The following is a 27686-nucleotide window of genomic DNA, read 5'->3' on the forward strand; positions in this document are numbered from 1 at the left end:
TGACGCTGTAAAGGCTTCGATCCTCCCTCATGCAAAACCAGCTTTAGTTTTTAGCACAAAACACAGAACAGGTTTGACTTTCAGACCACTCATTACAAACCCTACAAAAGCCCACACACACACACACCACACACACACACACACACACAGACAGACTGTTACACATGAACTGAATCAACAGGTAAACAATGTAAATAACATTACAAAATAATAATAATACTTATTATTAATATAAATTAACTTAAAAAAAAATAATGTTTTAATAAAAATAAAATTAATGAAAATACTAATAATAAATAATAAATATCAGAATAATAATAATTGTACAAATACAAATTAAATAAAAAAAATTTTAATAACAAATGAAATTGATAATAATAATAATAATAATAATAATAATAATACAAAAATACAAAGTTTCTCTCCCATAGCTTATACTACTAGATCCTGTTAAACAAAACACATCTGAACTGAATCAACAGGTAAACAACATAATAGGCTTAATGTTTTAATAAATATTTTGAAAATATATAATATGTTTTGAAAAATATACAATATAATATAATGAAAATCGAAATCTGATTTTAAATAAACATGCACATTACTATTATTGATCATTATGACTGATAATTAATACATACATACAAAAAATATAATATAAATGTCTATAAATATAAATAAATTATAAAATATTTAGTAATAATAAGAAATATAAAAATTTAGTAAACATACTATTTTAGTAAATAATATAATAATGGAATTAAATAATGGATTAAAGCTGTTTCTTCCTCACATCGGTCCGTATTGAACAGAAGCGCCCTGCATACTGAGTCTGTAACTGTCACTGTACCGGCGAGCGGTCGGCCTTCTGGCGGCGGGAGAATGAACTGCAGACTGTTTTTTAATAATTTAGGAGGGATTGCGTCATTTCCGCCGTTCGTCCTTTCACCGAGCCCCTGCTGTAACTCGTGACTGTCAGATAGCATCATGGCGTGAGGTTTATTAATCCTCAGTAAACTTACAGAAACAACAGCAGACATGTGGAGGATTCAGAGTTTGGTGGGCAGAGGTGAGCTGCGATGCATTAAATTACACTGTTACATCCAAACAGATACATCGATATGATACATAATACACTGATACAGTGTTGCGATGTTTCACTGAAATGCGATTGTGTAACAAGTAACAGTAAGAGGACAGGACTTAAGTTGAATATCTGAATAAAACACCTTTTTAATATTTTGAGGATAGTTTCGGTTTCAGTTTTTGAACAGCCGATGCAAAGTGTATTAAGATCAACAGAAAACGGAAAACACAAAACACTCCACACAAACAAATAAATAAATACTATGAGTATAACTACCGATAACTCACCTGTGACCTTTTTAGTAGTAATCGTTCTGATTCTATGAACAATAGGGTAATACAGGTTATTATTGGCCATAACGACATGATATCAGAAGAAGAACGATATCGATCACCTGGATTCACACTTTCACGAACTAAAAAAAAAAAAAAAATATCGACAGCCAATCAGAATCTATCAAACTTAAGAGAAAAGCGCGATTATGATAAACATAAACGTAATTGTAGTTAACTACAAAAGCTATAGAGTTTTGTTACTAACGTCGTTTTTTATTCCTGAAAAAAAAAACTAAGTGAATTCACACCCTCAACTATACTTTAAAAGCGGCAGACGACAGAACTGTTCGCACTTTGGTCAAAGTGTTTTTAAGTCCCGTTCACAGAAAAGGGGCAATAAAACGAAGCTCTACTAACCCTATAACCGATAAAGGTGGGATTCTGGATTGGGACACTGTGTCGATGTTTTTAACGTTGAGTCATCAGTAGGGATGGGCGATTTACGACTTATTTTGTTTTCGATACGATAGCAAGCGATATGAAAAAAGCCAGTATCGTCGAGTACCGGATACAGAATGCCTGGTAAACTGAACCTTTAAAGGTTATGAAACTGATTAAACCAGATATTAAATTACTAAGAGTAAAAGAGGTAAGATGGCCCACTTAATTTTATATTTTGAAACACAGTTTTAACATCCAAGTACGCCTTAATTGCAACCTTTATTCACTGGTTAAAAAAACACCGACACACACCATGGTATCAATTTTTTTTATTTATTGGAGTAGCGATACTTTCGATAACTCGCATCGTAATCGATATATAAATCCTCATATCGATATGCCTGCTGCAAAAAAAAATAAATAAAAACTCTGGAACTGATTCCAGTGACATCGTTCCTGCTGCGTTATCTTTACATCGTTGTGTGCACTCGTGCACATTAGAACACCTTTTAAAGCTGTCCTCTGATCATTTTCCCAATCACTTACAGGTCACCACACACAACCGCTCTCTCTCTTCTTCATATGAGACATACAGGATGTGATCACTTCCTACTACTGATCTATTTTTTGAAACACATATAAAAAACTTTCTAAACTTTTTCTAACCATTTCTATTTGCTGTTGAAATATAATCATTTACACAGGGGCGTGTCATAACTTGTTTCAGAAACAGATTTATTCTAAACATACACTAGACATAAGCACTAACAGTAAAGTAAAATATATCGAGTATATAGTCTAATATTTGGTCGAAATGATCTCTCTAGATTTTCAGTTTATAGAGTTGTGGACACTGAGACTTTCCTGAGCGTGAATGAAATGCCTACATTGTTCGGTCTTTCTGCGGGTGAAACACTGACTGAGTGATTACACGAGGCATTAATACAAGTATTAAAGAGCAAGGGATGATCACGCTCAACAGGAGGTGTTTATACAGCGATCTGTCGCGCCACAACACAGAGTGTCAAAGCAGCATTAATAGTTTGAATTTCCTTCGTAAAATACATGGACATAATTTTGAAAGATGAGACTTTTTTTTCTTATCAAAAGTAACTGGAAGTTTCATTTGTGGGTCGGTGTGGGTCGGCTCGGTAAACACCGGATCTCTGAAACCTCACATGTGTTTTGCTCACTGACCCGCAGTGTTGAGCCGTTGCCATTGGAAACGCCCAGCTGCGGCTCTCGCAGGGTCATCACGTGGAGGACGAGGTCATCAACTCCTCCATCCCTGACCGGCGGCGACGGACACGCGTCTGACAGCAGCAGGTTACTGGAGCGCACGCCCTGACCCCTGACCCCTAAACCACTGAGATGAGCTACACTGTCCCTCTGCCCCTCAGTTTCTCACATTCTTCTCACGATCAGAAGAAAAGAAGAGAAGAGGAGGCGTCCTCAGTTCTGCTACACTGGTCTGCCCAGATACACCCGCTCTCGATGCAGTGGGATGGGTAAATTCACGGTTATAACTCTACTGTGTTTCGTGTGTCATCTCTGCACAGTGTGTTTTATTAACTGGTGTGTGTGTGTGTGTGTGTGTGTGTGTGTGCAGGGCGCCGCTGCGGTTCTCTCTCATGCAGCTCTGCCGCAGGATCACTCTCGGGCTGTCCTCTCACACGGATCAGAACCCTGGACCGGCCCAGATACAGAAATGCTCCTACAAAGTCCTGATTGACATCTGTGAGTCCTGCTGTCAATCACACAACACTTCAGCCAATCAGAGATCACTCAGGCAACAGATTAAGATTAAGCCTGGACCACAAAACCTTTATATGTCTTAAGTGTCAGTTTTTTTCAAAATGGAGATTCATACATCATCTGAAGGCTGACATAAAAATAATCTCTCCATTGAGTGTATGGTTTGTTATGAGGACAAACTTTGTCTGAGATACAACTATTTGGGAAATCTGGAATCTGGGGAGCAAAAAATCTCTGAAATATTGAGAAAATCATCTTTAAAGTTGTCCAAATGAAGTTCTTAGCATTGCATATTACTAATCAAAAAGTATGTTTTGATATATTTACGGTAAGAAATTTAAAAAATATCTTAATGGAACATGATCTTTACTTAATATTCAAATGATTTTTGGCATAAAAGAAAAATCTATAATTTTGAAACCATACATTGTATTGTAGGGCTATTGCTACAAATATACACCCCAGTGGTGCTCCAGGGTCACATATTATAAATGATTATCATTAAGTAACATTTATATGCATATACAATCATTTAAATAAAACATCCAGATTAAAATAAAATAATAAAGTAAAAAACAGAATTTGACCAATCAGAGAGTCAGTCCAGGCCAACTCAGATTCAGAATTTAGTATTTTTACTGACATATTATTAATATTATTGAGAAAGCATTAGTAACAATTTCACAGATATGCATAATTTAAAATAACAATTCAGATCAAAAGAAATAATAAAGTAGAAATAAAAAATATATATCAATCATAGATGAGTCACTAATAATTGACAAAAACATTAGTAACACATGCAGGTATATGCATAAATAAAAATAAATAAAATAAGAATATCCAGATCAAAAAAAAGCAAACATAAAAAAAAAAAAATTAAAATAATAACTACTATTCCTACGACCACTACTACTAATGATAAAGTAGAAATGAAAAAAAAAATTTAGAGATGAGTCCATAAAATGTATTATTGCCAAAGCATTAGTAACACTTTACATGCATATTAAAAAACTAAAATAATAATAATAATAACAATAAAAGTTGAAATAAGAAATTAAAAAGAAATTGAACTATTTGCTAAACTAATTATTATTTTTTAATGTAAAACTTTGGCTGTGTACTTTCACTCACTGGCAACAGACCATTTAATGTTTGGATGACTGTAATTAGTTTGATGATAATATTTTGTGATGTCAGGGTAAGTAATGCTAAAACTTGCATGCTTGATGTTTAAGATGCATTATAGGAGCTCACTTTAGAATATAAAGTTACAGGATGGTTCACGATGATACAAAAAAAATATGAATTGTATGTCAGAAAATATGGTATGTCATTTAAATAAACAAAATCTAATTAAACTAAAGTATATAAACTAATGGTTGGTTTGTGTCTCAGTGTCCAGGCCGGATGCTTTATCCAGCGGTCCTTAGTTGTTGCGGTGTGGCGGGGTGAAATGCCTGCACGGGGCGCTGCAGACCCCAGACAGCGGCTCCAGTGACCGTAGTCATGGCAACAGTGATGGAGACGTGACCTCTGACCTGCAGACGGCGCACAGCTCTGATGACCAGCAGGAGGAGCCGGCGAGCGGCGTGCCACACTGCGGTCAGAAAACACACAAACACATTCACAGCTGAAACAAATACTACTTTATATTATACTGTTTATTCATTTCTACATAAAATGTGCACTTTATATTTGTGGTTGTTCTTATTCTGTATCTTGACACGTTCTGAAACTGAACTGTGCCTTGTTCTTTTTGCATCTGGAGTTTGACGATAGTTTGAAATAAATACAATAAAACAATTGCACTTGCAGATTCATAAGGTACAGATGTGAAGTGCTGACGCTTGATTCTTTGATCTTCTTACAGATGAAACTCTCTTTCCTGAACACCTGAACACCAGAGGTAACCAGATTAGACCCAAAAACACAGTCTGTCCCTTAGTACTTGAATCAAACTGAACGGACTGTAGAGAGCTGTTTTATAGCTGAAATTGAATTAATTTCATTATTAACAGTTGTTGAAGTGAACCTGAATCCACATCGACTTTTAAAACTTTAAGCTGAAAAAGCCTGCAAAAAATGATTTATCACTCAATATTTTTGTCTTGTTTTCTATAAAATCCATCAAGGTTTTGAATAAAAACAATGGGGTCAGAAAAATAATCATTGTTTTGTTTTTGCATTAAGTTTGTTTTTATTGTTTTAAAAGCAAAAACCTACTCAGTTTTCATACATTTTCCAGAAAACAAGAATTAAGTTTATTTTCTGACAACATTCTTCTTAGTTTCTCTTGTTTTAAGCATAAACTCATTTCATTTTGATGCATTTTTCAGAAAACTTTGCTTCTCGGGTAAATGTATCGTTTTGATATTTGTGACAAGACAAGACAAAAATACTGATGTCTTCTGTAGAGCTGGGTTTATAGCTAATATTTCATTTGTTTTATAACTTAAGATAGATTTAGCAACAATAGCACTGTTATTTTGCTGTTTATTCCTGTGCAGTCTGTGTTGTATAGAGCAGTATATAACTAGATGTACATTGACCGTGTTTGTCAGTGTATGTGTCCTGCAGAGGGTGTTTCCTCTCGACGCAGCAGCGCAGAATCCTGCGACGCGTGGCAGACGGGTCAGCAGCGTTCCTGTGATCCTCAACATCATCGGTAATGACGAGCTCGCGCACTCAGAGCGCCGCTGTGTGATGTGAAGTGCGTCTGAACGAGTGCTGCTCTGGTGTGTTTCAGGTCTGGAGAGCGCGAGAGCCGGCGACTACGAGACGGCCTTCTCAAATCGGCAGCCGCACTCCCTGTTTCCTGGCCTCGGCGCAGCACGACTACAGCAAAGCCTCAGTTTTAACCTGGGAGTGTGTGTTACGCCACGTACACCTGAAAGGACGAGGCGTGCAGACGGACCTCAGCAAGGTGCCGCGGTTTTCCCTTAGTAACAGTATATGGATGCATGCATTTTGCATGTTTGAAAATATTTGCATGCTTGATTTTAATTGCCATACTAAAAACTTGCTTTGGAAAATTATTTTAATACATAGTTTCAGCTTTGACCAGTGATTAAAAAAAATGACTGGCATATCAGGAATCCAGTACATCATTTTAAAAGAACAGTAATAAAAATAAAAGTAGAATTAGAAGGCATTTTATCTGTATTTTTGCTTACAGATATTAAAATTGCTCCATTTTGTACATTCATATTTCCAAACTTGTATTGAGAGAATCGTTTATAAATTAACATCAACAAAAAGACGCCAAAACCAAAGCCATTTGTTTTAAATTGTTGAAATTAAAGATATTTTTACAGAAGCGTAGATATTAGTATTGTAATTTACAAATAAAACTTCAAATAAAATGTACAAATTAAAATGTATGTATTTCTTATTCTTATTAAATAGTTTTTTTTTTTTTTTGTGAGGGGGGGTTAAACAAATACTTTTTTATTTTATTTTACAGACACAACAGTAACTGATAAACTAATAATAATAATAATAATATAATGCTTATTAAATTTTACAGTCTAGTAGTATTGCATTAAAATCTTTGATTAGTTTAATTTTCTATAATTTAAACAATAATAAATAATTATTATCTAACATTATATATATATATACACTTTTTACACTCATATACCATATTTTCTGGAAAAAACGTTGCACCTCTTTTTAACATAAAAAAAAAAAAAATTGCATCGTTGAGAGAACAAATAAAGACAGATAAGTTCCACTGGTGTATTAGTTTGATTTTTTATTATTTAAATAATAGTAATATTAATAATTACTTGTTTCTTATTATCTTCTGTGTGTCTCTCAGCGGTGCAGTATTACAGACGCGCCGCAGGTGCGCTGGTCACCATCAGGCTCAGTATCGCTGTGCTAAACTCCTCCTGAGCAGCAGAGGGCAGCAGAGCTCAGAGACGGACACCGCAGCGGCGCTCAACTTCCTGCAAGACGAGCCGCAGACGCCGGACTCACTGAGGGTACCGCGTGTGCAATATAACGTATTGTATACAAAACTAGAAAAAATAAGTATAATATAAATATGTAAAATATCTAAAATATAAATATTATAAAAATATATATATATATAAAACAATTAAAATAAATATTCTTAATATAAAATTAAATATATTAAATAATTTAAATATAAAGTATAATATAAAATAAATATAAAAATATATTAAAATTAATATAAATAAATCTCGTGTGTCTCTGTCTCCAGGCTCAGGTGTATCTGGGTGTGGTTTTGTCTCAGCGTCCGGACTGTGATGAGAAGAAGTGTGTTCATTATTTCCAGGAGTGGCGGCTGAGAGCGGGGGTAACGCACCTGTCCTCTTCAGGTACTCGAACGATTTGAATGTTTTTAACGAGGTCTGAAGATGACTGTGTTGACGTGCAGGACACTGCGGCTCTGGTGTGTCTGGCTCAGTGCTACGAGAACGGTTTGCGGCGTGTCTCCGTGTGTCCAGAAGACCGCCGTCAGTCTTTATCATCAGGCAGCCGCCAGAGGAACCAGCAGGCCAGAGCACTGATGAGAGACCGACACAGCCCGAGACGGTTCAGACACACACACAACACTCAACACACACACACACACACACACACACACACACAAGAGACAGACAGAAACACACACACACACACACACAAACAACACACACAGAGAGAAGAGACCACACGGAGACAGACAGACACAACAACACACACACACAAGAAGAAGACACACACACACACACACACACACACACACACAACAGATAGACACACACACACACACACACACACAACACACCACCAGATAGACACACACACACACAGAGAGATAGACACAGACACACACACACACACACCACACACACGAGATACACACACACACACACACACACAGATACACACACACATACACACACACACACACACACACACACACAGAGAGATACACACACACACACACACACACACACACACACAGAGAGATACACACACACACACACACACACACAGAGATAGACACACACCCATACACACACACACAGAGATAGAACACCACACACACACACAGATAGACACCACACACTCTCTCACACACACACACTCACACCATACACACACAGAGAGATAGACACACACACACACCCACACACAGATCACACACACACAATACACACACAACACACACACACAGAGAGAGATAGACAGACACACAGACACACACAAACACAACACACTCTCTATTACACACACACTACAGACAGACACTCTCTCTCTCACACACACACACACACACACACACACACACAGTTTATTCCTTTTTTTAAAAGTTGTTAAGTTTTATTGCTTTCAGTCCTTTTTTTAGAGAATTAAAAAATCTATATTAATAACAAGCAGTTTTACGATCATCATCTAGGTGACTTTACGTGTATACGTTTTCTTAAATCTCTCTCTTCTCTAGTGCTGCGGCGCTCGATCCGATCGGCTCCTTGCTTCTCTGTGATTGGCCAGCTGAATCTCAACTCCATGTTTCCTCAAGAGAAGCCCCGCCCACAGCAGCGATCTGCCTGCCAATCACAGCCGCTCCCTCATTCCTGGAGCACAGGAAGTCTGAGCGTGTCGCTTCAGATGCTCAGTGCTGAAAGCAGCCGCAAGGTTTGGACGCTCGGGGTGCGATAACGTGATGAATTCATCTCTCATTCTCATAATCGTATATTTTAAGCAGCTTATTTGACAGATACAAACGCACGCACAGGCATGTAGCCATTAGAGACGCACACAGAATCTGCCTGATCTGACCGATGAATGTTCTCAGCCAATCGCAGCAGAGCTGGAGAGTTCCGAGCTCAGTGATTGGCTGGTTAGGATGTCATAGATTATTCATGAGCTTTCGTTTCAGCCACTTTAAATGTATTTTGCCAGTGGGAAGTGTTTGGTTTTGTATATAAATGTGTGTTTGGTTGTGGAGAGAAGGTCTGAATCGAGTGGAATGAGTGTTTTTATGAGCGTTGAAGAAAGGGATGTGCCAGAGTAATCTTATCTTTATATTTTTCGTGTTATAATAGTGTCTTGTGGAGGTCACATGGTGTCATTTTCTTGTATTTCTGTGCTATTCTGACACATTTGTTTTACGTGATTATGTTAAAACAGTAAGCTCACATATCGATCATAAGCAGAAGAATGATTGGTTATCAAGAATTAACAACAAAAGCATGTGATTGGCACTGTTTTACTGCTAAAATAATCAACATGTGCCAAAGGTTTTATTAACATCTGCCTTAATCAGATGTACAGTTCATGGAAAGCCAATATTTTGAGCCTCAATTCAGAGCCAACTTTGTGTTGTTTGTCTTGTGTGTTGTGTGTTTGAAAGTCATTTCACCCTAAAAACACGGTCTAAACTACAATAAAGACTTTTTTTAAACATGGTGTTTGATTAATATGCGCAAACAAAAATGTACAATTTTCAGGTAATATGAGTAGACATTTATGTTTTACTTCTTTAAACAATTGTAAGAAGTGTTTGGAATCTCTGTTGAGAAGAAATTTAATTAAAGTTAAATTAATAGATTTTTCTGATGACAAAAGCTAATATTTGATTATTTTGATATTTGATTATATTCATAATTATTCATATTGATATACATTCTCATAACATCAGAGCTCGATATTCGCAAAATGTCCTTTTGATGTTATTCTGTACTTGAACGTTGAAAGAAAACGTTTCTGTAACCCTTAAATAACGTTTTAATCACAAGACATTTTAACGTACTATAGTTAAGCTATTAAGTCTTTCATTTTTGCTGTTTTATTTTTAAATTTTATTGCATATAAGATTAGAATTAGTGTTTGAATAAATAATTTTTCAAAAGTGATTTACAATATTATTCAATAATGTACTATACTGTTGTAAACTTGCATTTTTGCTAGATTTTCTTTTCAAATTTTAGTGCATAGGATTATAATCAAACCAGTTGTAAAAAATTATCCAAGAGGTCTTTTACTTTAGTATCCAATACTATAGTGTACTGAGTCTTAAATTAAATGAGGGTTGTTGGTTTTTTTGTTACTATTGTTATTTGATTTTTATGTTCAGATGTGAAGTGTTGCGTCAAATAATATATTAAAGTACCATTAATATATGCATTTTAACAACTAAAAAATGTTTTTGAGCAGGTGGGTGGGTGCGGAGTTCATCCCTCTAATCATTAGATATGTGCCTCATGAATATTAAAATCACGTTTCTAGACGCTCTAGGAAACTTGATGCAATGTCCCAAATTAATATTCATACCGTATCTTGCGCTCGGCGCTCTGATTGGTCAGTGTACGCGTACACAGTATGGCAAGCCAAAGTGTTCATTAACGCCTGGTCGGGGGTCTGATTGCACAGTGCCCCGTCAAAACCGGGCGATTTGACAGCAAAACGCGCGTCCTTGACGTGTGATTTCCCATAAAAACTCGCGTTCTTAACATGCGCTTCGAAGTCACGCAAAACCAGGCGTTTATGAATCAGAGTCGGCGTCAGAGCAGATCTACTGGAGGGGCATTGGATCATCGGCGGGGGGACACTGTCGTTTGATAAATATTTTTTTGACGCAATGGCAACATCATAGTAGCATGGAAATCCAGACCTAAATCTGAAAGATCTATATAGAATGACAATGAAAGATTAGACTTGGGTTTTTATCTAAAAGAGGAACAGAAGACATTTTTTTTTTTTAATTTGCTGTTTTGCCGACCGGATACGGCTCCAATGATCTAGAATGACATTCTACCCTAGGATGTTAGCTCCAATGATCTATCTATATAGAATGTCATTATATTAATTTTTTTTTTTTTTTTTACCTGTCTTGATTCCTAATACACAACAGACGACGATTGTTAGGTTAAACGTTCAGAATACGATTCCATATACGGTTAGTATAGCCTAGTTCAGCACGTCAGCGAACCTCCTCCGAATGGACAGCGGACTCAAGTAGCACGTAGTAACCTATTCTCGGGTTCTAACGAGTTCAGTAGCCTACATTTTTGGGAAAAATGTACATTTTTGGGAAACGCGCGAGGAATGCGGCTAACGTTCATACCCTTGCACGTAGAGAGCGCTTTTAAGAGCTAAGATAGGCTAGGCTCCATCGATATCGGGAAACCCGGCCCCGAACAGATAGCCTAAACAACAGACAGGAACAGAAAATAATAATATAAATATAATTATAGGCTAAATAAAAAAAAACATAAAACATAGGCCTACAATGAAATAGCTTTATATTTTTTTATACTTAATTAACAAATTACGACGACACCTGAAAATAAAACACTGAATCAGTTTGAAGCTTTGAAAAACCACCAAAAAAAATGTCCCCATCAGACAAAGTTTTTTCGTATAGATGTTTCTGAAAACTTAAAGCTTTTTTCTTCATAAAACGAGTTGGACATCATCATACAAATGTCTGCGTATGGACCAGTTAAATCAGAAGACTCAAATTTCGCCCGTGCAGAGAATAAGGATGTCACAACAATAATGATCCCCACTCACACAAGGTATAATGTTTAACTGATTTTTTTTAGTTTTTGATTTGCGTTAGAATGCAAATTTGTGTAGAACTTGAGAAATAGATAAAGATAAAATAAAAAGTACAGGAAATGGAAAAAATAAAAATACTGAAAATAAGTGTGGCTCAACAAATAAAATAATTTCTTTAAAACACCGTTTTTTCTTAGGGTTTCAAGGACTTTAAATACTCTAAAGGACGTCATTTTCTAAACAAAATAAATAAAGGACAAAAATAAATGTATATTCTGCTATTACTTTATGCTAATACCTTGTTTTAACCTGGGTTACACACCTCCCAGCAGTTTACTCACGTACCAAGCAGAAATGACATAAGCCCACATATCTTTACAGACAGCCAAGTATAAAACACAAATGCAGTTAGAACCCACAAACATTCATCAACAATTCACCTGCTTTTTTAAAAATTAGCTGCTAACAACTGTCTATAATATAGATGGACAAAACTGTTCTTCAACTTGAAATGGATTTTGCGAGCGCTGCAAATCAAATGTAACAAGTTTACTCGGCGACCAATAAGCATTCGAAGCCTAGTAATGTGCCATGAACAACCAAAATTATGCATTTTCCCCATTCTTTTTATTTTATTTAATTTAAGTTACAGTTTGAACATTTAATATTAAAATAATAACTAAAAGGGATTTTTTGGGGGGGCCACGCCATGGCCTGTAGGAGGGGCATCAATGACCGCTAGGGGGGGCACGGCCCTCGAATGCCCCACCACAGCGCCGGCACTGTTATGAATACTTTAGCTTGCCATAACTCGGAGACAGCGGCACTGGGCGCATTAGCGCGGATTCGCGCGCATTCTGTGAGCGGCGCGGGCGGTGCGGAGAGGTCTCAGATTGCGGGAGTCTGGACTTTAAAACCGGGCGTCACCGAATCAGCATCTTCAGGCGAGAGAGAACAGCCGAGCCGCTCGCGCGCTGCCGGTGCTGGTAAGTGACCGTCTCTGAAAGCATGACGTCATGCTTTCACACGCACACACACAATACACGCGCGCTGATTATTGATTATTCCGATTGATTTGATGTATCTTCGGTTCAGCAACTTTATAGAATTGATGACTGAATTGAGTTTATCATGCACAGGATGCGCCTTACGAGACAGTGACTTGACACTTCTTGCTGTCACAACAATGTCATGCAGGAATACACGCGTGTGTATGTCTAATCGTGTCAGATGATGATGATGATGATGATGATGATTTGTTGCAGACTGTTTGTAAGTTGAGATGTGCGTCATTCATCGCGCGAGTGTTTTGGGCCGATCAGAAGCGATCTGTCATGATCAGGAGGACAAACCAACTTCTGTGCATCCTGATGTCATTGCTGTATTTTCATCAAACTTTGGGAAATATTTTTATTTTAAATACTTAAATGTCTGTGTTGTTTGCGATGTTGCATTTGCAGTTTTGTTGCATTTAGCATTATAATCAAAGAGTTGTGTACATTATTGTCTTTTTCTACTGTACATTATGCATTAGTAGTCATTGAGTCTTGCATTTTTGCTATACCTTATTTCAAATCTTATTGCATATAAGATTGTAAACAGTTAGAATATGCAATTTATTGCAATACTGTACTATACTAAAGCTGCATTTTTGCTGGTATATCTTATTTTAAGTCTTATTGCATAAATGATTAAAATCAGTTATAAGAATATGCAATTATTGCAATGCTATACTATAGTAAAGTTATTAAGTCTTTAAGTTTTGCTGTTGTATTTTTACATTTTTATTGCATATAGGATTATAATAAGTGTTTGCATAAATTATTTTCCAAAAAGTGTTTTACAATATTATGCAATACTGTAATGTACTATGCTGTTATACACTTGCATTTTTGCTAGATTTGATTTCAAATGGTATTGCATATAGGATTATAATCAAAGAGTTGTATAAATTATCCAACAGTCTTTTACTATAGTTACTGAGTCTTGCATTTTTTGCAGATATATAATTTTTTTTATTGTATTTTACTGTATTGTGCAATATTGCACTTTACTATACTGTTATACACTCCAGGTCTTGCAGTTTTGCTGTTATATTTTATTGCATATTAAAATAGGGGAGGCACAAAACAAATATAAACTATTTGTATTGTGCAGTTTTACAGACCTGTCTCCGTTAGTGTAAAATAGAGTTAAAAACAGCTTAATCCTTATGATTTTCTGTAAATATATATTTAATATCCAGTTGCCTTCTTGAATAACTATATTTACGTAAATCTGAGTTAATGAACACAATAATATAATTTTGAATACAGTATCAGTGTTGCGATCAGTCAAAACATCATTTGGCTGATGCACAGAAAAAAAACAGCCAAGCATGTGGAGACTGACACACACGTGTGTGTGTGTGTGTGTGTGTGTGTGTGTGGGTGTGGGTGTGTGTACTTATGCGTATTTTTGTTTTGCATGCGGGCTGTTGTGGTGAATAATGCTGTATAATCTTCAGTGGAAATCTGCAGCAAACACATTTTCCAGCCCAGTCCATCAAAGCCGTTGTTTGTGTTTGTGTATTTGTGTGTGTGTGTGTGTGTGTGTGTGTGTGTGTGTGTGTGTGTGTGTACTGAACCCGTTTGTTGGAGTTTAACATGAGACGCTGTGCCGACTGTGCAGTTCAGGTAAAGGTGATCGGGTGACACAGTGAAACTCGGCTGATTAACAGAGCAGATGTTATCACTCATTCTCATTCTCAGTTGTGTTTCATGCAAAGTCTCAAATAGATGACTGTGGCAATAGACACAAATGTAGATGTAGATTTCTTCATTCTTTAAAGAAACTCTAAATTCTGTGTCAATGCAGTCAGCAGCTCATAAAAACGGAATTAGAGCAACAAAATTTTGCATTACTCCCTAAAAAAAGTAACTAATTGTGTATTAGCAAAGACTTTGGTTAATAAAATGGGACTAAATACATAAATACTGTACATACTTGTAATGCATTACCCCCAACACTGAAAGTCGATATAAACAACTTCAGTGATCATTAAAAGTGCAAAAGTAGATCTAATCCACAAGCTATTAAATCAGTGTGGATGGCAGATGAGAAATGGTTGCGTTCATACTCTGACAAACCTGAGAAAAGATTGAGACAGTATTGAGATCTGTTCTGGAGCTTGTGAGGAACAGGAGAAGAGTACAAATCATTGCTGTCTGGGAGAAACGACTGAGATATCAACAAGATCTCATTTGTGAGATTCTTTAATAGGAGAAAGTTCTAAGATGTGATTATAGTTGTGTGTGTTTTCCTTTGATAAATAACTAAATATCCTTTCCAGCTGTGTTTTCAGTGACAGGGATTAGTGAAGGTAATTAACCCTCGTTCTCTTTATCTTTGCAGCCGATTAATCGTTTGCGATGATGTCACTGAAGAAGCCTCCGCTCAGACGCAGTGCATCGACCATAGAATCAACCAATCACGGCGTCTCGCTGTTGACTCCGCCCACCTTTCTCAACTTACGCTCCTCCCACAACCAGCAGCTGAGCTGCGACACCATAAAGGAGGGCGTGGTCACCGTTTCCAAGGAAACGCAAGGCTCGAAGAGTCGTCAGAAATATGTGCTGACCAATATTCAAAACGCGATGGGTTTGAGCCAAAACCCCGCCCCTTTAAACCAAAGCCACGCCTCCTCGGGCCGAAGACCCGCCCCGACGAAATCCGCCTCCTCTTCATCGCTCTACTGCTCCTCGCTCTCCTTCTCTGCCTCCAACCCCAAACTGGCCAAAAACGGCACCAACCTGCAGCTCAAGGAGGAGCAGCTGGACCTCAACAAGAACGACAGGAACCTGGTGAGGAGCAGCTGGGATTGGCTGGAGGGGAAGGACAACCAGAAGAACCCCACCATCAGGAGGAGGACCAAGAGCTTTCTAGAGTACCATCGAGAAGAGGAGGTGCCGACCAGCCCGAATAAAGACACGCAGCCCGAGGAGAAACACCTCCTGCCCAAACTAGAGGCACAGACGTGGGCGAAAGAGAACCACGTGGAGGTGCACCTCACCCTCCCCCAGAACCACCTGCTCCTGCTGGCCAGCGAGGAAGAGGAGGAGGAGGAGGAGAGTCCCGGCGAGACGCTGGATGTTTACCAACTGGACGTCCGGCCCAACAACGAGCGCGTGAGCCACGTCAGAGACGGGACGGCAGAAAGCGGCGGTTCTCCTGTAAGAGCGCGACTGCAGATGAGCCCGTTACGCCTGAAGCTGAGAGGAGACGAGACCCAGGAGTCGCCCGAACCCCTGCTGAGACCCGAGAAACAGGTGGAGGAGGAAGAGGAGGAGGACTCCAGCTGGACCACGCTGTCACAGGAGAGCCCCTCTGTGGAGACGCCTCAGGAGACAGGTGACCATCAGAAATATACGCTTTTCTGCTCCGCGAGGCTGCGTTTATTTGATCAAAAATACTGTAAAAATTTTGAAATATTATTAGTATTAAGAACAGCTGTTTTCTACTTGAATATGTTAAAGTGTAATTTATTTCTGTGATGTGCAGCTGTATTTTCAGCATCATTACTCCAGTCTTCAGTGTCACATGATCTTCAGAAACCATTCTAATATGATGATTTACTGCTCAAGAAACATTTCTGATTATTATCAATGTTGAACACAGATCAGTATTTTTGTGGAAATTGATTCATTTTGTTTTTCAGGATTCACAGATGAATAGAAAGTTCAGAAGAATAGCATTTATTTAAAATAGAAAGCTTTTGTAACATTATAAATGCCTTTCCTGACACCTTTGATCAATTTAATGCGTCCTTGATGAATCAATTAAATCAACAATTTCTTTCAAAAAGAAATAAATAATCTCAAAAATAATAAACTTTTGAGCAGTAGTGTTTCTATCTGAAGTCATGCACATCTTTATATTTATCTCCTGTGTAGCAGGAAGCAGCAGTTGCTATGACGACAGACAGTTTCTGAAGTGTGTGTGTGTGTGTTGTAGTTGTTTGGGAAGAGCCTCCTCTGGCGCAGGACGTGTCTCAGGAGTATTTTTGGCGTGTTTCAGCTGATTCCACTCCACGAGATCAGCCTGTGGCCGTCGACGCCCAATCTGCCCAGGAGGTGGAGCTTAGGGTGAAGGGGGCGTGTCTTCCTGTGCCCTGCACTAAAGCACAGAGTGAGGTAGACGCAGAGCTTCATCTCAAACCACATAATCATAATGTATTTCCTGCTGAAACAGGAACTTAGGGCAGGAAATATTGAATTAACAAATATTGATTTTTTTTTTGGCACGAAACAGAATTTGCAATCATCTTTTCTTCCCGATCATGATGTCTGAGTGAAACAGCTTCTCAAACGGGAAAAAATGTTGTTGTTTGCTAAAACAAAAATCATTAAAAAAGAATTTTCATTACTTGAAATAAAATAAAAATGAACTAAAATGAAAAACTTAAACTTAAAAAATTTAATCTATATATATAAAAAAAATTAATTATTCGGAATAAAATAAACCTTAGCTTAAATAAAATGTATATAAAAAACCCTGAACTTATTTAAATATTTTTCATTTTAAGTTTACAATACAATTTACAATACCATTTTATGTATACCAAAATAACTATATTATATATAAACTAAAATAAGAAAAAAAAGATAAACAAAATTACTAAAACTTGAGCTAAAATTAAAATTAAAACGTGACAACTAATTCAAAATATTAATAAAATTAAATGTTTTTTTTTTTTTACTAAATGCCTAAAATAAGGTTTAACACAAGCTTAATATATTTTCATGTTTTATTCTACAACATAAAATATATATAAAAAAAATAAATTATAGACATAAAAAAACAAATTAAAATAAAATGTGTAATATTTGAAATATTAATAAAAATATATTAAACATGTTTTTTGTTTGTTTTCTTTCAGTGTGTTTTTGGTTAAATGCATGAAATAAGGAATCTTTGTCTCAAGCCCAAGATATTTTCATGTTTTATTTTTATTCTACAACATAAAATACAGTAAATCAGTAATTTTGAAAGCTCTTACTTGTCTTGTAAAAGCTAACCGGTGTCTTCGTGGGACTGCAGAGGTCAGCGGTGTTTATACTGGTATCATTTAACCTTTCCAGCTGCTAGACTGAAAGAGACTGAAAGAGTCGTCTGGCGTTCAGTGATGACTAAACACTCTTTGTTCTTCAGTAACATCTGCAACACAGTATCAAACAGATGCGTGTGAACCTCGTCGTGTACTTAATGTTGAGTAAAATGTTCATGGGCTTTATATTTGTCAACAACCCGCAGCGTGTTTATGTTCAGTGGTTTTATTTCAGTGCAGTTGTCATATTTGAAGTGGTTTTATAGTTTTAATATTATGTCAGAATTGGTCAGCCCCAGTGTCATGATCATAAACTATTGTTAATAATCCAAAAGCTGATGGAAAAATCCTTTGGTTTTTTCGTTGTTAGTCAGACACACGTTTAAATGAACGTACAGTGATATTATTGATTTGTCCGACACTGTTCGGAGGAGAGCAAAACCTGAACTGAGCTGAATTATGACACTACTGTCTTTGCTAAGCTTCCTTCTGAATTTGATCATAATTCAAATCAGATCAAAGGAAAATGCATTTAGAAGGCACTTTAAAAAACAATTTAATTAATAATTGGTAATAATAATATTTTTAAATATAATTTAAATAATATAAATAAATAATATATATATAAAACAACACTGAAACAATAAAATTATAACAAAATTAAAAAATAAAAAAAAATAAAAAAAATCAAAATAAAATAAAAAAAAAATAAAAAAAAATGATATTATACAGTTATTGAACTGAACTGAATCAACATTGAACTGAATTGATCTGAATAATTTTCATAATTGATGAATTTTGCGAAACTGTTATTTTCTTGTTGTTGCTATGAGGCTGTTTTGAAGCGACCCAGCTAACAAAAATATGTTCTAAGAACGTTTTGATAATGTTCCCAATAAGTTACGAAAACGGAATGTTTTTCCAGTTTTAAAAACGACACTTTTGAAACTTTCGTTAAGGGAACATTCCATTTTATCATCAAGCCAGTGTTACTTTTGAATGTTCTCTGAAACAAGTAACATTTAAAAACAAGGAGTTCAATGAGAAAAAACACTCCATGAATAATGTGACTTGACGTGTGTGTGTGTGTGTGTGTGTGTGTGTGTAGCGGCCCAGCAGTATCGTGTCGGACAGCTCTGTTGAACCAGTTCCTTCATCCGCAGCCTCTTCACCCTCCTCTTCCTCACTGTGCTATGAGGCGATGGGACGTGCCGCAAGTTTCCTCAACAACAACTACCTGGTAAACACTGACAAAAACACACACCGCAACGACTAACAGCACTTTACACAGAATAATCAGCAGTGCACACATGCTCTGTACAGGACCTGACGGAGACATGCGAGTCCGGCGCGAGAGATAGACGGCGCGAGCGACAGATGAACCGAGTGAGTCTGGGAGCTCAGGGCGGCCCGTACAGCTTCATCAACCACAGGTGACCACAAACACATCATCAGGAGAGTCATATTCATCATCCAGCTTCACACTGACTGAGCTTTCCTCTGCAGAGCTAAAGTCCCATCAGCCCCCGCAGACACCGTCATCCCCATCAACGACCCGGAGACGCAGGTGAACCTGCACACACAACACTTCATTAGTTACTAATGACTCTTTTACTGTAATTAATTACCAAACATTAACAATACAATAAGCAACTAAGAGAATGACCACCAAAGTAGCAGTATTACACAGTGACTAAGAATTACATGAAATCACACAGAGACAGAAAAAAAGGAGATAAAAATATAATATTATAAATAAAAATAAAATAATAATTATTAGTATTATTATTATTATTACATTAAAATTTTTTTTTACACAAAGCTAGAAACAAGGGAGATATAATATAATATAATATAATATTAGTAATAATAATAATAATAATAATAATTATTATTATTATTATTATTATTATTATTATTTATTCAATAAAAAATCTATCTATCTATCTATCTATCTATCTAATCTATCTATCTATCGTTCGTGAAATAGTTGCTCTAATTAATTTTAACAGCATTGTCCAACAGAATATAATATAATATAAAAAGTAAAATAAAATATAAAAACTAAATACATATTATATAATATTATAAATATGAATACATATACATATTATTATTATTAAATTAAAAATATTTTTCCCCCATCTACCTTGAAATAGTTGCTCTAATTATAATTTGGTAATCATAATTGAAACCTGGGATGTTTTAATGTTTTTTTTTTCTCTGTAATTTAAGCAGGAAATCAGCAAATTGTAGGGAAGAATTAAGTTGAAGCTGTCAGTCTGGATTTATGAATACAAAATTTGCCTGACAAATACATAACACAAAATTGAATTACATAACAGAAATATAACTTTTGTTACATCCTGTGCAGATATTATGGAAAGGCGATGAAGGATAAATCTGTGGCCATAAACACAGCTGTCTGTTCCATGATGTCTGTGGATTAAGATTTAATAACAGTGAGAGAATAAAGAGACGTGGCGCCCTCTGCTGCTCAGTGTGTGTGTGTGTGTGTGTGTGTGTGAGAGAGAGAGAGATGGAGAGACTGCTGCAGAATTCAAGGCACGTGTAACAGCAGCAGTTTGACGCAGTGCATTGTGGGAACAGAAGAATGACATCATCAAGTTCAACATGAAACATCTAATGTCTGATATACAAGAATGTACTGTATCTGAAATAAAACAATAATCAGATTTAGAAGGATTAATACTGAAGAAACATAAATGATATGAAATGAATCCAGTTATGAATGAAAGATCGAATCATGAGTTTTATTGTGAAGCAGACTGTATGTACAAGATTAGCCGAGAGGTACTCGTGTATGTTTATCAAAAGGAGAAGAATCAACTTTTGTGATTTCTGTAGAATGTGTTTTTATTAAAGTGTGCCGCTTTTAATGATACCCAGGACATGTTTTTACTCAGTACGTTAATGGACATAAAAAATAAATTAATAAATAAATAAAAAAATCATGGAAAAATCTTAACATTTTTAATCAAATGTCAGTTTGTTAGCTAAAATTTAAACTAAAACCCTAAAAAAAAATCTGTTACTTGAAATTAAGTGTTAACTGAAAGTAAAATCTGAAATAAAATATTTTATTTCAGCTAGTTTCCAAGGCAACAGTTTTCATTTAGCTTAACTTGACATATTAAAATAACTAAAACTGAAATAAAAAAAAAATGACATTTAAAAACAACAAAACTAATAAAAAAGACAACAGACAACAATTGTACTAAAACTTTAACTAAAATTAATATGAAAGCAGAAAATATAAAAACAGAATCTAATTCAATTCATACAACTGGTAGATGATTTTTATATCTATATTTTTTGTATTTTGTTTGTTTGCACACAATTCATTGAATTATTGTTATTAAGACTATTTCAATCTTACAGAGAAATATGTAAAATACTTAAGAAACATAAAAAGAAAAAATACAAAGAAACAAAGAAAACTGGGAAATATAAATTAATATTTAAGATCTTTTCTAAGCATCTTGCATTACTTCCATCATGTGAAAATGTATTTTTAGAGAGTAAATAAATGTAGAGCAGGAACTGATTGTGTGGTAAAATAAAGCAATAAGCCTCGTGAAGCCGTAGTTTACAGTGAATTTATAACAGCTGAGGGGCGTTGTGAAGCAGAGTGACTAAAACCCCTTAACTGTTATAAATTCACTGTAAACCACGGCTTCCCGGGGCTTATTGCTTTTATAAAACGGTTATTCCATACACGTAGTAAGTTTTCACAAAATAAAACAGAGCAAATAAAGTGTAATGATATTAATAAAAACAGTATTCTTCCACCCAAACAAGTAGTTCCTCAGAAACAGTTGTGGTGCAACAAAGTGGTTTGCCGAGCAACACACAAACGTAAACAAAGGTGTTTGTTACTTTTGTAGAGTAATTCACAACAGCTTCGAACTGCGGCTCAGCCAATCAGAATACAAGGACCGGAACGTCTCCGCTTTATAACTGGTATCTGTTATTATGTTATAATTAGAAGTCATTTCACAGTGTTCCTGCTGTCAGTCTGCTGTAGATGTGACTCTGGGCTCACGTTTTTGCAGGTGTTTCCGGTCCAGTATCTGGGCTGGCTGGAGGTGCGGGATGCAGATGTGATGTCTGCGAGGAGCGGCGCGGTGGTCAGCGACTGCATCCAGCAGCTGCACCAGCGCAGAGAGACGCAGAGACCGCGGGTGAGACGCAGACGCAGAGACTCCCGCACATCCGGGCTCAGTCAGAAACTCATGACAGCCTCTTCTTCTCACATTCAGACACAGACGATGCTGCTGGTCCTGCAGGACGCCACGCTCACCCTCATCCACCCGCGACCACACCCTCCCCACTCTCAGCCAATCAGCTGCATCCGTGTGTGGGGAGTGGGGCGGGGCTTCAGCAGGTTTGGAACTCGATTACACTGACTCTTCTAATGTTTACTGCTATAAAGAGGCAGTAAATTTTTATCTATGTAGAAATAAAATAAAAACAAATTATTTAATTTGAAACAAAATATACATGAACTGAAATCAAATAAGATATAAAAAGTGTACAATTATTTTATTTCAGCTAGTTGCCAAGGCAACATTTCTCATTTTCATTTAGTTTAACTTGATGTATTAAAATAACTAAAACTGAAATAAAAATTAATACAAATTATATAGACACATACACAGTACATACTGTACATACACACACATATATATATATATATATATAAAAATATACACACACACACAAAAAAAAAACTACTAAAAATGACAAACACAAATACAGAATTAATAAATTAAGAAAACAGAAAATTTAAATATAAAAACCAATTCAAAATATTAAATGAATAAATATATATGAATTAAATATAAAATGATTGCAAAAATGATACTACAGTGCTTTTCATTCACTGCTGTAAACGCCGTCAGTTCTGCTGGTTTACTGCACATTTTAGCAGATATAGAAGGTCTTGTGTATTTCATAAAAAAAGAAAAAAAAAGATATTTTTGCAGATATTTTAGCATTTTTCCCATTTTTTTGGGTTGTGCACATGATTTTTACTTTTTTGGATGTGCATGTATTTTATAAACGTTTGACGTTTGTTTTGGGTATTTCATGCATAAAGACAATTCATATGTGCACAGTATGCATACTTTAGATGTGGAGTGCAGTGCATTGTGGGATATGCTCTGGTGGTTTACTGCTCATTCGAGTCCTCATAATAACACCAGTGTGCAGGAGTGCTAGTGTCAGGCGTGTGCAGTAGTACGGCATCAGTAAAACAGTGATGAATGTAGCAGAGCGTCTGTCTCTCTCTTCTCCGTCCTCTGAGGCTGATGAAGATTTTAGTGCTTGTGTGCAGAGACTCTCTCTCGCTCTGATGCGCGTCTGTTTGACAGATGGAGGATCCTCTGCTCTGAACCACACTGATCCATTCACTCAGTATGTGAGAGAGAATCCAGTGACGTCCTCCAGGCTTTTTAATATGAGCCCCAGTCTTTGTGTTGCATACGGTTTCAATGAGTCAGTGTGCACTATATACTGAGTAACATTTAGTGAGTAAACTAGAGAAACTCAAGTCATTAAAAAACATTTGTTACTTCACATATAATCAACATAAACATTAACTGATTTATTTATTTTTAACAAGGCAGCATTTCTCATTTTAATTTTGTTTAACTTGATGTACTGAAATTACTAAAACTGAAATCACAATTAATAAAAAAAATAGACATGAAAAAGTACTAAAAATTACACAAAAATACTAAAACTTTAACTAAAATTAAAATAAATACAGAAAATATGAATATAAAAGCAATTTCAATAGATTAATAAAACCTTATATTATCTCAATTATACTAAAACAAAACTGACTAAAACTAAACTTAAAAAGAAAAAAAATGTTACTTGAATAAAACGTTAACCTGAATAAAATATAATATAAAAAAAAAAGAAATTAAACTTTTTTATTTCAAGTAGTTACCACAGCAATATTTCTCATGAGTACAGGATGATGAAGATTTTCATTAAAATCAACTGCTGTTTTATAACATGATTGTTGACAGTGTCAGCGATGAAAATGAGTTTCGAGTTTGATAGTGCCTGCAGTACCGGAGCTCACCAGCAGATGCCGCTGCACACCGACATTCACTTAGTGTTATTTATGTAGCAAATTAATTCAGCAACATTTCCATTTTAGTTTAACTTATGAAAATAAAACAATAAAAATTAAAAAGAAATAAAAAATTAAACACTGAAAAAAAAAACATAAAATTGATAGACATTAAAATGCTAAATTAATTAATGCAAATGTAAAATTATCCAAAAGCAGTAAATAATTTTTTTCTTTTTTAAATTATATTTTAAAACTTATAAAAGTACTATAATAAGAGATGCAGACAGACAGAAATGGAGTAGAGATGTTAGAGCCCATAAACCTGGTTAAGAAAGGAAAATGAAGATGGTGCGTTTCTTTCCCTTCGCTTTTAGAGAAGCACACACACACACACACACACACACACACACACACACACACACACACACACACACACACAGAGTTCTATACAATATGAATGAGGTGTATTTCGGTGGATGAAGTCATTGCTCTATATTTGGAGCACTCAGCGTTTTCTGTGTCCGTGCACACGAGGTTTTGAAGTGATGAAGTCACAACTCAAAAAAATTAACACATTTCACCTAATAAGCGCTTTTTTTCTGTGTCGACTCCTCCCTCTTTCTGTAGCATCTCTGTTTCACACTGATAGTGAAACACATTCACTTATTTCACCTAATAAGCGCTGAAGTGTTTCATTCTTTTTAATTCTGAAAACACAACACTTTTTCAAATTTGTGTTTTTTTCTTTTCTGTTTCTATTCTTTTTTTCCCCCCATTTCTTTTTTTTTTTCCATTTTCATTTTTGCTAATTTATCTGTCTGAGGATTTTTTTTTATATTCCTCTTCATTTATTAGTTTGTTTCATTCCATCCTCTCGTTTCCACTTTCTGTGTTTTTGTTGATCGTCCAGCACCTCTTCCTCAGCGGGGGAGAGAGAGAGAGAGAGAGAGGGAGAGAGAGAGAGAGAGAGGGAGAGAGAGAGAGAGAGAGGGCGAGCGAGAGCAGGTTGGTGGAGTGTGTTGGGCTCTCGGAGAGCGTGTGTGTGTTTGCTGAGGGAGGCACGGATCAGAGACGGAGGGACGTACGGGAGATCAGCGGGTTCAGAGAGTGTGTTTGTGCTGGATGCTGGTCGTCGTGGCGATGGGAGTAAACGACCCCAGAGTGCAGGCTGGATGCTGATGAGTGACATCAGTGTGAGTAACACACACACACACACACACTGCTGCATCGCACTGCTGCTGTTTCCATGCACTCGTGTGTGTGTGTGTGTGTGTGTGTGAGTGATTTACTTTGAGGTAGAGTCATTATAAATAGTTTTATAGAAAAGTCTATGAAATGTGCTTGTTTAGGCTATATAATCATGAGTGTTTTTCTATTACGTGTTGGATGCCTTATGGTTTCAGTAACTGATTTTTTTTTTTTTTTTTTAAGCAAATATGTGCATAATTGTGTGCAAAATTATTCAAAAAATACAAAAAAAAAAGAAAAAAATATGCAGAGAAAGAGACACTGTTTGTCTGAATGTGTAAATGTTTTATGACTTTTGCTGTTCTGCAAATGTGAGCACAATACAGTCAGAAAGAGAGAGAGAGAGAGTGAGTGTGTGTGTGTGTGTGTGTGTGTGTGTGTGTGTGTGTGTGTGTGTGTGTGTGTCTCTCTCTCTGAGGGGCTGTATGGAGGTGACAGATATTAATGACATGCTGAAACAATCACAATCTTTTGGGAAAAGGACAGAAAGAGGCAGTGATTGATTGTGTGTGTGTGTGTGTTTGTGTGTGTGTGTGTGTGTACTTGTTTTTACTACTTGGTGAGAACCAAAAGACTGCACAAAGATAGTAAAATAAGGAAAGCTTGACCAATTTAAGGACCCCACAAAGACATGATCTTTTATATAAAGGACTATAAAATAACTAAATATACTCTCATTCAAACCTAAACCTACCTGTCACAGAAAATCCTTATAGCTAACATTTTTATATTTATTCTTTATTATCATTTTTAAGATGTTGCCTTTTGCCAACTAAAGGACCCCACAAAGTAGTATAAACAAGGGTGTGTGTGTGTGTGTGTGTGTGCAATGATAGTAGAACCTGACATACTAATACTGAACAGATGAAGGTCTGACAGAGACAAACTGCTCAGTGAAGGACTAGATTTTAGCCTGTGCTAAACTCAACGTCACAAAACAAAGGGTGTGCTATGCAGTTACTAGGGTGGTTTAGCTGGTTGCTAGTGTAATGTGGGTGGTTTCTAGACTGTTGTTCGTGGTTTGGGTGGTTGCTAGGGTGTTGCTATGATGTTTGGTGTGGTGTCTAGGCTGTTGTTTGTGGTTTGGGTGGTTGCTAGGGTGTTGCTATGATGTTTGGTGTGGTGTCTAGGCTGTGTTTGTGGTTTGGGTGGTTGCTAGGGTGTTGCTATGATGTTTTGTGTGGTGTCTAGGCTGTTGTTTGTGGTTTGGGTGGTTGCTAGGGTGTTGCTATGATGTTTGGTGTGGTGTCTAGGCTGTTGTTTGTGGTTTGGGTGGTTGCTAGGGTGTTGCTATGATGTTTGGTGTGGTGTCTAGGCTGTTGTTCGTGGTTTGGGTTGTTGTTAAGGTGTTGCTAGTGTGATGTGGGTAGTTGCTGAGGTGTTACTATGGTGTTTGGTTTGGTTTCCAGGGTGTTGGTGGTGGTTAGGGAGGTTTCTGGGTGTTGCTAGTGTGATGTGGGTAGTTGCTAAGGTCTTACTATGGTGTTTTGGGTGGAGGCTAGGGTGTTCTGTGTGGTTTCTAGGGTTTTGTTGGTGGTTTGGGTGGTTGGCAATGTATTCTGTGTGGTTGTTAGGGTGTTGTGGGTGGAAGGGCTGCACAATAAGGGAAAAAAAAAGTCTTAATTGCATTTTTTTCCTGATAAAAATTGTGCACTGCAATTCAAAATGTGATTTAAAACAACTTTCAAAAATTGTGATGTGGGTGGTTGCTAGGGGGTTGCTATGGTGTTTTGGGTGGTTGCTAGGGGGTTGCTATGGTGTTTTGGGTGGTTGCTAGGATGATACAGGTGGTTACTATGCTGAAAAGTGTTCCTCCTTCAGTTTGCGTCGGTGAATGTATTATTTATTTATCTACTTTCCTGTTTTAATGTGAAATCTCCTCAACAACACACATTTTGTGAGGAATCACTCATGTTTGGAGCAGAAACACTGCTCTTACACACTCAGTGCTAGAGGTTTCAGCACAGCACTATCAGCACTATTGAGTAAGGATTGACTTAACTACCAGCACTCATTTGTTTAATATAGGAACATCAGAAGTCAAACCAGGGTCTCATACAGACAGCATGATAAACGTGTGTAATCTTCTCATTATAAACAGTGGATTCATTAGTCTTTGACAGTATGAGTTGAAAGTATAATATAGTTCATTATTACCCT

At 36.4% G+C, this 27686-nt stretch overlaps 2 protein-coding genes across 3 annotated transcripts in view; one reads left to right on the forward strand and one right to left on the reverse strand.

The window, feature by feature from the left end:
- Positions 1-27686, reverse strand: part of fgf2 (fibroblast growth factor 2) — a 223315-nt gene that overhangs the window by 11711 nt on the left and 183918 nt on the right. The gene's annotated exons all lie outside the window — the stretch shown is intronic.
- Positions 12881-27686, forward strand: part of dele1 (DAP3 binding cell death enhancer 1) — a 239934-nt gene continuing 225128 nt past the window's right edge. The window contains exons 1-8 of one of the 2 annotated variants that reach the window (XM_042770443.1): positions 12881-13067; positions 15475-16470; positions 17137-17252; positions 19275-19406; positions 19490-19599; positions 19673-19733; positions 22243-22371; positions 22450-22574. In XM_042770443.1, coding sequence (XP_042626377.1) covers positions 15492-16470; positions 17137-17252; positions 19275-19406; positions 19490-19599; positions 19673-19733; positions 22243-22371; positions 22450-22574 — 1652 coding nt within the window. In that variant the 5' untranslated portion in view covers positions 12881-13067; positions 15475-15491. Of the gene's footprint in view, positions 13068-15474; positions 16471-17073; positions 17253-19274; positions 19407-19489; positions 19600-19672; positions 19734-22242; positions 22372-22449; positions 22575-27686 lie in introns of both variants that reach the window. The other variant, XM_042770442.1, reaches the window with a different exon arrangement.

Source organism: Cyprinus carpio, chromosome A14 (genome assembly GCF_018340385.1).
Source record: "Cyprinus carpio isolate SPL01 chromosome A14, ASM1834038v1, whole genome shotgun sequence".
In the NCBI taxonomy this organism is placed as follows: Eukaryota; Metazoa; Chordata; class Actinopteri; order Cypriniformes; family Cyprinidae; genus Cyprinus; species Cyprinus carpio.